General features: G+C 60.7%; 1 protein-coding gene across 3 annotated transcripts in view; it reads left to right on the forward strand.

The window, feature by feature from the left end:
- NRBP2 (nuclear receptor binding protein 2) overlaps positions 1-12,387 on the forward strand; it is a 45,375-nt gene that overhangs the window by 19,530 nt on the left and 13,458 nt on the right. For 2 of the 3 annotated variants that reach the window (XM_053952518.1, XM_053952509.1), the window contains exons 3-10: positions 4,538-4,639; positions 4,742-4,831; positions 6,108-6,148; positions 6,253-6,347; positions 7,206-7,229; positions 8,136-8,219; positions 9,217-9,272; positions 9,769-9,864. In XM_053952518.1, the coding sequence (XP_053808493.1) occupies positions 4,538-4,639; positions 4,742-4,831; positions 6,108-6,148; positions 6,253-6,347; positions 7,206-7,229; positions 8,136-8,219; positions 9,217-9,272; positions 9,769-9,864 (588 nt within the window). The remainder of the gene's footprint in view (positions 1-4,537; positions 4,640-4,741; positions 4,832-6,107; positions 6,149-6,252; positions 6,348-7,205; positions 7,230-8,135; positions 8,220-9,216; positions 9,273-9,768; positions 9,865-12,387) is intronic. The other variant, XM_053952528.1, reaches the window with a different exon arrangement.

Genomic DNA, 12,387 nt, shown 5'->3' on the forward strand with positions numbered 1-12,387 from the left:
GGGCTTTTGCACAATGAAAGGACGAATGATTGCTGTTTTTCTTCCTGGACCTGTGACAACGATTGCGTTCTCACTCTGCATGCATAGGGAACTTCCTCCTATGCCTGCGAGAGAACCCAAAGGTGCAACCAAGTCCCATTCCCGGGGCCAAAAGATGCATGAGATGACTGTGACATCTGCCCCTGTGTCGAGCATCCCTGTGATGACAACTGTTTTTTCGTTACAAGTCAACTGACAGGTAACGATGGGTTGGTCTCGGCTCAAATGTTTCAGCCAGGACACATGTACTTCCACTTGGTCACCAGAAAAAGAGTCTTGCTTGTTAAACACTGGCACGATTTGCTTTCCTGCGTGAGACGGCAAAGCCATGGCCTGGGCTATCGGTGTATTTTTTGGAATCGTCAAAGGTGGTCCAAGGGCTTTCGCCATGACCATCAGCTCCTTGTTGTGGTTTGCTGAAACCAAGGATGGATAAACAGCAAGTCCAAGAATGCTGCTTCTGTCCCTGGCCACTATCAAAAAATCTTGCCTTTTCCAAGAAGTCCCAGTGACACCCGTGGGTATCGCTGCGTGGCTGTTGTCCAAAGGACACGTCAATTTGGCGGTTGCCAGCACGCATTGGAATCCGGGCGGTACCAAGTCTGGGTCGCTGGGGATTTTGGAGATTGCTCTGCTGAGGGGATCTGTTTGTTGTTCCCCGAGGATTGTCCCTGCTGGTTTTGCGTCACCGCCATGATTCGTGTCGTAGCGCGCTGGCGATGATTCGCGCTCTTTTTCCCGTTTCCCGGATGCGGCAGAGGTCTTCCATCCACATCTGTCTGCGAATGGCATTCACTCGCGAGATGCCTCCCTCTCCTGCATCGGGGACAAAGGTCTGGTGGTTTGTCGGGTTTTGCAAATTGTGGGCAGTTCCTTTTAATCTGTCCTTGTGCCCCATACCCGAAATATCGCCTTCCTGCGCTGCCGTTGCTCTTTGTGTAATTTGCAAGAGCTTCCCTGACGCACTTCTCAATCCACTCTCCCAACTGCTCTTCCATGATGGATGCGATGTGCTGTGGTGTCCCCACCTTGCTGCACGCCTCTATCATGTCTGCCAAGGTGGTCTGGTGCGGCATCATGCTGATGATTCGCCTGCACTCCGGGTTGGCATTGGAAAAAGCGAGGCTTTTGATCAAGTGTGGTTTTGCCCCCTCATCGGCCACTTGTCGTTCCACTGCCTGGGAAAGACGATCCACGAATGAGGAGAACGGCTCCGAAGGACCCTGCTTGATCTCCGTGTAGATGTTGTCCTGGACTCCCGCCGGAGCAATCTGTAGGATTGCTCTCCGTGCCGCCTCCTTGATGTCGCTGAGCACGTTCCGTGGAAGCCTCACTGCTTGTTGAGTCGGGTCGTCTTCGGGAGGATCACCAGCAAGCTGCACCATGGTGAGGTTCGCGTTTGGTCCGCCCTGGTATCTGGCTCTCAGCTCCTCCAGGGATCTCCTCCATGCCTTCTGCCACACGAGAGCTTGGGCGTCTGTAAGAACTGATGTTGCGAGATATTTAAGATCATAAGGTGTTAAATCGTACATACCAAAAATGCGCTTCAACATTTGTTTGAAGTACGGTGATGACAGCCCATTGTCTCGGATGGCCTTGGCTAGGTCCTTGATCGCGCCACGATCCAGGCGTTCCCACCTCAGGTTTTGTCCCTGAGTGTCATAGCTCACTGACATCATGATGTTTCCCGAGCCCTGCAATAAACCTTTCTCCTTTTCCAATTCTGCTCGAATGTCCTGCCAGTCTAGCTTTGCGTTCGGTAAAGCTGGAAGTTTTGTGGGTACTTGCCTGTAGAGTGGAGTCATCTGTTGTGACTGCTGCTTTGGCGCAGCAGAACTCACCGACATCCACGGCATCTGTGGCATCTGCGAAGATGAGGGCTGGGTGCTTGCGGATGAGAACGAAGCGTCTGCTGCGGAGGAAAACACACGGCTGCCCTGCACGGTTTGGAAAATTCGCGGAAGATGAACCAACAGCTCTGGATGCAACTCCAAGGCTGTGTCCAAGTACCGTACAAGAAACTCGACAACCCCTTTTGATATTAAAATTGACTCTCCCTGACCCGAAGACTCGGCAGACCTTGACGTTGGAATTGTCCAGACTGGGACACCCTCCGAAGCGGTGATACGTACAGTATCATCCTGTTGCTGCGCCTCAGCAGGAGTGTCCTGAGTCCCGTGCCGTTCTGGAATCAGCGGAGGTTCCTGCTGTTTTGCAGGTGTGATCTTCTTCACCCTAAACTTCTTTTTGTATGAAACTGGAAAAAAGTGCTGCAATGTCACAGTCCCGCCACTGGGTGGCGCAGTGGCCTGGCCAACCGGGTCCGGCAACACCTGCTGCAATGTTGCGGTCCCGCCACTGGGTGGCGCTGCGGTCTGACCGGCTGAGGTCAGCACTGCATAAGACTCGGACGTTTGCTCGCCTGTCTGTACCTCTGATAAATCCCTGAGCATTTCTTCTAACAACTGATTCACACTTGCAAATCCCGCAGTCTGGGACGTCGACTCTCGCTGCATCAGCTGCTTCAGCTTTGCGATGCCTGAGGCTGGCTGGGATTGGCTGTGGGCACAGGCCGGCCGCGCGCGTCCCGGTTGCCGCGGCAGCGGTGCGGGGGCGGCGCCGTTTGCGCGCTGGACACGCCCCGTCCCCGCCTGCGTCATCACGGGGGCGTGGTCGCTCCCGGCGCGCCCCCGGGCGCGCCCCCGCCCCGCTGGCCCCGGCGCGGCCGCGGCCCCGGGCGCGCTCCCGCCTGCGCCCGCCCCCGCCGCTGTGAGCGTAGGCTCGGGATGCTCCCGATCTCCCCCCTCGCCGAGGGTGATAGTTATCCCCGGCTGATCCGCGACCGACCGAGGGGTCTCTGCCTCGGAGGACCCTAGAGATCCTGGGGGCTCAGGGGAATCTGAGGAACTGCGGGAACCCGGGGAGCCTGGACGTGATGGAAAACCGCCCCCTTGCTTTTGCACGGGGGGCAGTCCTGCTTCCCCTGGGTGTGTGGTGAAGAGAGCTGCCCCGTGCTGCTGGCTGGGCAGTTCTCCCCGCGCTCCTGCAGGAGCCTGAGCTGTCTGCTGTAAAACGAGAGACCCCTCGCCGCGTCGCGAAAGTGACTCTAGCATTGTTCTCGCTGAAGGCAAAAGTTTCGCGGCAATCTTATCTCTTTCGGTGGCTAGGTGATACAAGTGCCTGTTGATCTCTTGCCAGAAATTTGATTCAAACAAGAGGTGCGTCTCTGTGTGCGGGTAATTACACCGCACCCACAACAACAGGGCTCTCAGCTCGTTCGGAGCCATCTCCACGGGATGGGTGGATACCACCCCCTGTAGGGCTGACAAAATTTGGACCTGCTCCTGGGAGTGTGCCCCCCCCATGTCCTTGATTTCGACTGTTCTCACCAAAAGCCGAATCAGCGCGAGGTCGGTCCGGAGATGGTCCTGATCACCGTCCAGCAGATCACAGGGGGGAAATTCCAGGCGCGCGCTTCTGGTTTTCCTCCTCTCCGGGCTGCTCTCGAGACGATTTGTCCTGGTGAAGGTCAGGATGTTTTGTCTTGAGCTCTCCGCTCCCCCTCTCTCTGGAGCCTCCGGAGTGTGCCTGTTTCCCGGGTGGAAGTTGGAGGCCGAATGGTAGATTGGCTTCTTGCCACAGCCCTCCGGGGATGTCAGGTGCCGGGGCTCTCCCCCAGATTGGGGTGACCCCGAGAGGTGGAAAAGTCTCTCCTCCAAGCTGTGCCTTCAAAGAAAGACTCAGCAGTCTTCAGTCGTCCGGTCTCAAGGTAGTTTATTGTATGTTATCTAAAAGATTTTCTTCCTGAGCTGCTGCGGTCCATTCAGCAGGTCAGACAGAGGCACACACACACACACACTGACACTGACACACACTGACCTCCCAGGGGGCTGGTGCCATCTTTTATATCACACATTACGTATTAAATGTTTATAGTTTTTCCCCAATGCCTATCACCTATATTGAACAGTGGCTTTCCACTCTAAACCAATCTGGGAGTGCCAACATCACCAAGAACATGGGGAATAGGAAGGAGAAAGAAGGAGGACAGGGCACGCCCAAATCCCTCCATCTTAGAACCTCTGACCCCCATGTACAAAACTCAGACCCCCCTGTACAAGGCCTAAAACCCCCCTGTACAGCACTCAAAAATCCTTCCTTTCACTTTGTGATTACTTCTATTATAATATCTAAACTTTAGTGATTTCTTGTTCTTCCTGCAAGGTTGGTAAATTGTTCCATGGATCAGATTCAAAGCCACAGGGGTTTCCAGCTGCCTGCCAGGGTCTCAGAGGCTTCTGACCTGACCCTGGAACATCCAAGAGTGTCTGAGGGACACCTTGGGTTCCGACACTGCCCCACCCCAGCACTTTCCTCCTCACCTGTCCTGCCCCATCCCAGCGCCTTCCACCTCACCTGTCCTGCCCCACCCCAGCACTTTCCTCCTCACCTGTCCTGCCCCACCCCAAGACCTCACCTGTGCCCTGTGTGCCCCCAGGAGAAGATCAAGACCATGTTTGAGCAGCTGGTGCTGGTGGATCACCCCAACATCGTGAAGCTCCACAAGTACTGGCTGGATGTGAAGGACTCCAAGGCACGGGTAGGGGTCTGGGGGGGCAGGAGGGGATCCCAGCTCTGCTCCTTGGCCTCCCTTCCCCTCCGGGGCCAGGCCAGGGGGAGCTGACCCCCTGTCCCCTGCCAGGTCATCTTCATCACGGAGTACGTGTCCTCGGGGAGCCTCAAGCAGTTCCTGAAGAAAACCAAGAAGAACCACAAGGCCATGAACGCCCGGGTGAGCTCCTGGAGCAGCACGGCTCCCAGCTGGAGCGGGTGGCTCTGCGTCCCTGTCCCAGGGAGGGTCTCTGGGATCCCGCAGGGCACAGCAGGTGGGAGCTGCTGTCACATGGGGACCCTGCTGGAGCCCAGCTGAGCCCAGACTGGGTCCCACTGGCCCCACGGTGGCAGTGGCTGTGATGGGCGACGCTGCCCCAGGTGCTCCCAGTGTCCTGCTCCTGCCCAGGCTGGCACCCTGGGGACAAGGGACCAGCACCACCTGCACAGCCACTGCCCAGGGCTGCTGTGAGGGAGCTGGGGGATGATCCAGAGCCACCCCTACCGTGGGCAGGGCCACCTCCCACTGCCCCAGGCTGCTCCAGCCCCAGTGTCCAGCCTGGCCTTGGGCACTGCCAGGGGTCCAGGGGCAGCCACAGCTGCTCTGGGCACCCTGTGCCAGGGCCTGCCCACCCTCCCAGGGAAGGATTTCCTCCCAAAATCCCACCTGACCCTGCCCTGTGCCCGTGGGAGCCATTCCCCCCTGTCCCATCACTCCACCCCTTGTCCAGTCCCTCCCCCTCTCCTGCAGCCCTGAGCCATTTGCTGCAGTCACTGGAGCAGGGGACAGGGACAGCTTTTGTGGGGCAGGGTGGGACACACCCCGAGCCATGGCAGGGCCAGGGGGATGTGCCTGTCCCTGAGACAAGTGGGAAGGGCACAGGGGCATGTCCCTGTCCCTGGGAATGGGAATGGGTGGGAAGGGCACAGGGGCATGTCCCTGTCCCTGGGAATGGGAATGGGTGGGAAGGGCACAGGGGCATGTCCCTGTCCCTGGGAATGGGTGGCAGGGCCAGGGGGATGTCCCTGTCCCTGGGAATGGGTGGCAGGGCCAGGGGGATGTCTCTGTCCCTGTCCCTGGGAATGGGAATGGGTGGGAAGGGCACAGGGGCATGTCTCTGTCCCTGGGAATGGGTGGCAGGGCCAGGGGGATGTCCCTGTCCCTGGGAATGGGTGGCAGGGCCAGGGGGATGTCTCTGTCCCTGTCCCTGGGAATGGGAATGGGTGGGAAGGGCACAGGGGCATGTCCCTGTCCCTGGGAATGGGTGGCAGGGCCAGGGGGATGTCCCTGTCCCTGGGACGGGGTGGGAAGGCCTGGCCTGGCCGGGGTGCCAGTGTGTCCTGGCTGACGGAGCTGTGTCCCTGCCCTGTCCCTGCTCTGTCCCTGCCCTGTCCCTGCTCTGTCCCTGCCCTGTCCCTGCTGTCCCTGCCCTGTCCATGCCCTATCCCTGCCCTAGGCCTGGAAGCGCTGGTGCACCCAAATCCTCTCGGCTCTCAGGTGAGGCTCCCCTGGCTCCCCCCCCTGCCCCGCAGGGTGCCAGGGCTGCGGGCTGTGCTCGGGACACCCCTGTGCCCCCCTGTGCCCCCCCTGTGCCCCCCCAGCTTCCTGCACTCCTGCGAGCCCCCCATCATCCACGGCAACCTGACCAGCGACACCATCTTCATCCAGCACAACGGGCTCATCAAGATCGGCTCCGGTGGGCAGCGGGCCCTGCCCGGGGTCACGGGGGTCTGGGGGGGTCACAGGGGTCTGGGGGGGGTCACAGGGGTCTCGGGGTCACGGGGGTCACGGGGGTCTGGGGGGGTCACAGGGGTCACGGGGGTCTGGGGGTCACGGGGATCACAGGGGTCTGGGGGGGTCACAGGGGTCTGGGGGTCACGGGGGTCTGGGGGGGTCACAGGGGTCACGGGGGTCTGGGGGTCACAGGGTTCTGGGGGGTCCAAGGGGGTGTGAGGTGGTTGGGGGGGGTCCCATGGGGCCTGGGGGGTCACGGGGGTCTGGGGGTTACAGGGGTCACAGGGGTCACAGGGGTCTGGGGGTCACAGGGGTTTGGGGGTCACAGGGATCTCGGGGGTCTGGGGGGGGGGTCACAGGGGTTCAAGGGGGTCTGAGTAGCTTCAGGGATCCAAAGGGGCCCGAGGGAGTCTGAGGGGCTCCAAGGGGATCAGAGGGGGTACAAGGGAGTTTGGGGAGGGGGTCCAAGGGGTTCAAGATAGCCCCAAGGGGGCCAGAAGGGTCTAAGGAATCCAGGGGGGCCTGGGTGGTCCGAGGGGGTCTTGGGGGTGTGAGGGGGTCAGAGGGGTCCAAGGGGGTGTGAGGGGTCCCAGGGGGTCTGGGGGGTCCCATGGAGTCAGAGGGGTCCGAGGGGGTCTGGGGGGTCCGAGGGGGTTGGCAGGAGGAGGGGGGCGGGGGTCATGCGGGGTGTGGGGGGGTCCTGGCCAGGCAGGAGCCCCGGGAATTGCGGGGTCCCTTTTTGGGGTGCCAACCTTGGTGTTCCCTTTTCTTCTCCTCCCTCCCGATGCCCGCCCCCCCCCACCCCGGCGCTGCCCGGCAGTTTGGCACCGGGTGTTTGCCAACGGTGAGTGACCCGTGGCCACCTCCCTGGGCTGGGGACACCCCCTGAGCCCCCCGGGGGGGCACCGGGCACGGGGGGCGGCCCTGGGCTCCGTGGGGAGGGGGCACCTCCATCCCGCTGGGTGGGAGCAGGGGGGGCTCCTGGCGTGGGCAGGGGGTGGGCAGGGGCACGGACACCCTCAGACCCCACGGGTGGGCACTGCCTGACCCCACGGGTGGGCACACACAGACCCCATGGGTGGGCACTCACAGAACCCATGGGTGGGCATACTCAGACCCCACGGGTGGGCTCTCTCATGGGTGGGCACACTCACCCCACGGGTGGGCACTCACAGACCCCACGGGTGGGCACTCACAGACCCCATGGGTGGGCACACACAGACCTCATGGGTGGGCACTCACAGACCCCATGGGTGGGCTCGCTCACGGGTGGGCACTCACAGACCCGACGGGTGAGCACTCACAGACCCCATGGGTGGGCACATACAGACCCCACAGGTGGGCTCTCTCACGGGTGGGCACACTCAGACCCCACGGGTGGGCACTGCCTGACCCCACGGGTGGGCTCTCTCATGGGTGGGCACTCACAGACCCCGTGGTTGGGCACTCACAGACCCCACAGGTGGGCACTCACATGGGTGGGTACTCACAGACCCCACGGGTGGGCACACTCACCCCACGGGTGGGCACTCACAGACCCCACGGGTGGGCACTCACAGACCCCATGGGTGGGCTCTCTCACGGGTGGGCACTCACAGACCCCATGGGTGGGCACTCACAGACCCCACGGGTGGGCACTCACAGACCCCACGGGTGGGCACTCACAGACCCCATGGGTGGGCACGCTCACGGGTGGGCTCGCTCAAGGGCGGGCACCCACCCCCCCTGAGGGCCTGCCCCTCTCCCCCAGCGCTCCCGGATGATCTCCGCAGCCCCATCCGGATCGAGCGGGAGGAGCTGCGGAACCTGCACTTCTTCCCTCCGGAATACGGCCGTGAGCAGGGCTGGGAACGGGCACGGGAACGGGCACAGGAATGGGCACAGGAACGGGGACAGGGAACGGGGAACGGGAATGGGCACGGGAACGGGGCTGGGAATGGGCACGGGAACGGGCACGGGAATGGGGAATGGGCACGGGAACAGGGAACGGGCACGGGAACGGGCACGGGAATGGGCACAGGGACAGGGAACAGGGACAGGGAACGGGGACAGGGAACGGGCACAGGAACGGGGACAGGGAACAGGAATGTGGTACAGGAACGGGAATGGGCATGGGAACGGGGACAGGGAACGGGCACGGGAATGGGGAATGGGAACGGGCACCGTAATGGGGCTGGGAATGGGCATGGGAATGGGCACGGGAACGGGGACAGGGAACAGGAATGGGGTAGGGGAACGGGCACGGGAATGGGGCTGGGAACGGGAACGGGAACGGGGCATGGGAACGGGACATGGGAACGGGGCACAGAGCTGGGAACGGGCACGGGGAACACAGCACAGGAATGGGAACGGGGCACGGGGAATGGGGCACGGGGCTGGGAACAGGCACGGGGAGCAGGAACGGGGCAGGGGAATGGGAATAGGAATGGGGAATGGGGCATGGGGAATGGGGCACGGGGAATGGGGCACGGGGCTGGGAAAGGGCACGGGGAACGGGAACGGGGAACGGGCATGAGGAATGGGGCACGGGGAATGGGGCATGGGAACGGGGGGCTGCACAGCAGGGGAGGGGAGATGGGAACAGGTGAGGGCAGGTGAGGGCAGGTGGGAACAGATGGGAACAGGTGAGGGCAGGTGAGGGCAGTAGTGGCTGCCCACGGGGATGGCATGGGGTGTCCCGGGGCTGTCCAGGTGGGAGTGTCCAGGTGGAGGTGTCCAGGTGGGGCTGTCCAGGTGGGGCTGTCCAGGTGGGAGTGTCCAGGTGGGGCTGTCCAGGTGGGGTCCGGCCCTGAGGCTCTGCCCGGACGTGTCCCGCTCCCTCCGTGTTGCAGAGAAGGCAGACGGGACGGCCGTGGACATCTTCTCCTTCGGGATGTGCGCGCTGGAGGTGCGGAGCGGGACGGAGCCTGGGCACGGTGGGACCCTGGCCCCTGTCGGCAGGTGTCCCCTGTCTGGGGGTGTCCCCTGTCCCTGTCTGGGGGTGTCCCTGCCCTGCCTGGGGCTGTCCCCTGTCCGGGGGTGTCCCCGGTCCCTGTCCAGGGCTGTCCCTGCCCTGTCCGGGGCTGTCCCCTGTCCGGAGCTGGCCCCATCCCTGCCCTGTCTGAGGGTGTCCCTGCCCTGCCTGGAGCTGTCCCCTGTCCGAGGCTGTCCCTGCCCTGTCTGGAGCTGTCCCCTGTCCCTGTCTGGGGCTGTTCCCATCCCTGTCCCTGCCCTGTCCGGGATGCTCCCTGCCCTGTCCCCTGTCCCTGCCTAGGGCTGTGCCCTGTCCCTGCCCTGTCCCCTGGGTGTATCCCCTGTCCCTGCCCTGTCCCCTGGGTGTATCCCCTGTCCCTGCCCTGTCCCTGGAAGCCCCCACGGACGGGCCGTGCCCCCTCCCCTCGCAGATGGCCGTGCTGGAGATCCAGACCAACGGGGACACGCGGGTCTCGGAGGAGGCGATCGCGCGGGCCCGGCACTCCCTGGATGATCCCAACATGAGGGTGAGGGCAGCTGGGGGAGCCTGCTGGGTGTAAATCCCTGTCCTGTGTCACTGCTGGGTGTAAATCCCTGTCCTGTGTCACTGCTGGGGGTGAATCCCTGTCCTGTGTCACTCCTGGGGATGAATCCCTGACCTGTGTCACTGCTGGGTGTAAATCCCTGTCCTGTGTCACTGCTGGGGGTGAATCCCTGTCCTGTGTCACTCCTGGGCGTAAATCCCTGTCCTGTGTCACTGCTGGGGGTGAATCCCTGTCCTGTGTCACTGCTGGGGGTGAATCCCTGTCCTGTGTCACTGGTGGATGTAAATCCCTGACCTGTGTCACTGCTGGGTGTAAATCCCTGTCCTGTGTCACTCGTGGGTGTAAATCCCTGTCCTGTGTCACTGCTGGGGATGAATCCCTGTCCTGTGTCACTGCTGGATGTAAATCCCTGTCCTGTGTCACTCCTGGGCGTAAATCCCTGTCCTGTGTCACTGCTGGGGGTGAATCCCTGTCCTGTGTCACTGCTGGGGGTGAATCCCTGTCCTGTGTCACTGGTGGATGTAAATCCCTGACCTGTGTCACTGCTGGGTGTAAATCCCTGTCCTGTGTCACTCGTGGGTGTAAATCCCTGTCCTGTGTCACTGCTGGGGATGAATCCCTGACCTGTGTCACTGCTGGATGTAAATCCCTGACCTGTGTCACTGCTGGGTGTAAATCCCTGTCCTGTGTCACTCGTGGGTGTAAATCCCTGTCCTGTGTCACTGCTGGGGATGAATCCCTGTCCTGTGTCACTGCTGGGGATGAATCCCTGTCCTGTGTCACTCCTGGGGATGAATCCCTGACCTGTGTCACTCCTGGGGATGAATCCCTGTCCTGTGTCACTGGTGGATGTAAATCGCTGACCTGTGTCACTGCTGGGGATGAATCCCTGTCCTGTGTCACTGCTGGGTGTAAATCCCTGTCCTGTGTCACTGCTGGGGATGAATCCCTGTCCTGTGTCACTGCTGGGGATGAATCCCTGTCCTGTGTCACTGCTGGATGTAAATCCCTGTCCTGTGTCACTGCTGGATGTAAATCCCTGTCCTGTGTCACTCCTGGGTGTAAATCCCTGTCCTGTGTCACTGCTGGGGATGAATCCCTGTCCTGTGTCACTGCTGGGGGTGAATCCCTGTCCTGTGTCACTGGTTGATGTAAATCCCTGACCTGTGTCACTGCTGGGTGTAAATCCCTGTCCTGTGTCACTCGTGGGTGTAAATCCCTGTCCTGTGTCACTGCTGGGGATGAATCCCTGTCCTGTGTCACTGCTGGGGATGAATCCCTGTCCTGTGTCACTCCTGGGGATGAATCCCTGTCCTGTGTCACTGCTGGATGTAAATCCCTGTCCTGTGTCACTGCTGGATGTAAATCCCTGTCCTGTGTCACTGCTGAGTGTAAATCCCTGACCTGTGTCACTGCTGGGTGTAAATCTCTGTCCTGTGTCACTGGTGGATATAAATCCGTGTCCTGTGTCACTGCTGGGTGTAAATCTCTGTCCTGTGTCACTGGTGGATATAAATCCGTGTCCTGTGTCACTCGTGGGTGTAAATCTCTGTCCTGTGTCACTGCTGGGGATGAATCCCTGACCTGTGTCACTGCTGGGTGTAAATCCCTGACCTGTGTCACTGCTGGGTGTAAATCCCTGTGCTGTGTCACTGCTGGGTGTAAATCTCTGTCCTGTGTCACTGCTGGGGATGAATCCCTGTCCTGTGTCACTCCTGGGGATGAATCCCTGTCCTGTGTCACTGGTGGATATAAATCCCTGACCTGTGTCACTGCTGGGGATGAATCCCTGTCCTGTGTCACTCCTGGGTGTAAATCCCTGACCTGTATCTCTCCTGGGTGTAAATCCCTGTCCTGTGTCACTGCTGGGTGTAAGTCCCTGTGCTGTGTCACTGCTGGGCATAAATCCCATCCTCATCTCTCCTTTCTGGGTGCAAATCCCATCCTGCGTCTCTCCCTCCTGAGTGTAAATCCCATCCTCATCTCTCCTGGATGTAAATGCCATCCTCATCTCTCTCTCCTCAGTGTAAATCCCATCCTGCACCACTCCTGGGTGTAAATCCCATCCTCATCTCTCCTGGGTGTAAATCCCATCCTCATTTCTCCCTCCTCAGTGCAAATCCCATCCTCATCTCTCCTCAGTGTAAATCCCATCCTCATCTCTCCTCAGTGTGAATCCCATCCTCATCTCTCCTCAGTGTAAATCCCATCCTGCACCACTCCTGGGTGTAAATCCCATCCTCATCTCTCCTGGGTGTAAATCCCATCCTCATCTCTCCCTCCTGGGTGTAAATCCCATCCTCATCTCTCTTGGGCGTAAATCCCATCCTCATCTCTCCCTCCTCGGTGTAAATCCCATCCTCATCTCTCCTGGGTGTAAATCCCATCCTCATCTCTCCCTCCTGGGTGTAAATCCCATCCTCATCTCTCTTGGGCGTAAATCCCATCCTCATCTCTCCCTCCTCGGTGTAAATCCCATCCTCATCTCTCCCTCCTGGGTGTAAA

The sequence above is a fragment of the Vidua chalybeata genome, chromosome 1 (genome assembly GCF_026979565.1).
Source record: "Vidua chalybeata isolate OUT-0048 chromosome 1, bVidCha1 merged haplotype, whole genome shotgun sequence".
Taxonomy (NCBI): Eukaryota; Metazoa; Chordata; class Aves; order Passeriformes; family Viduidae; genus Vidua; species Vidua chalybeata.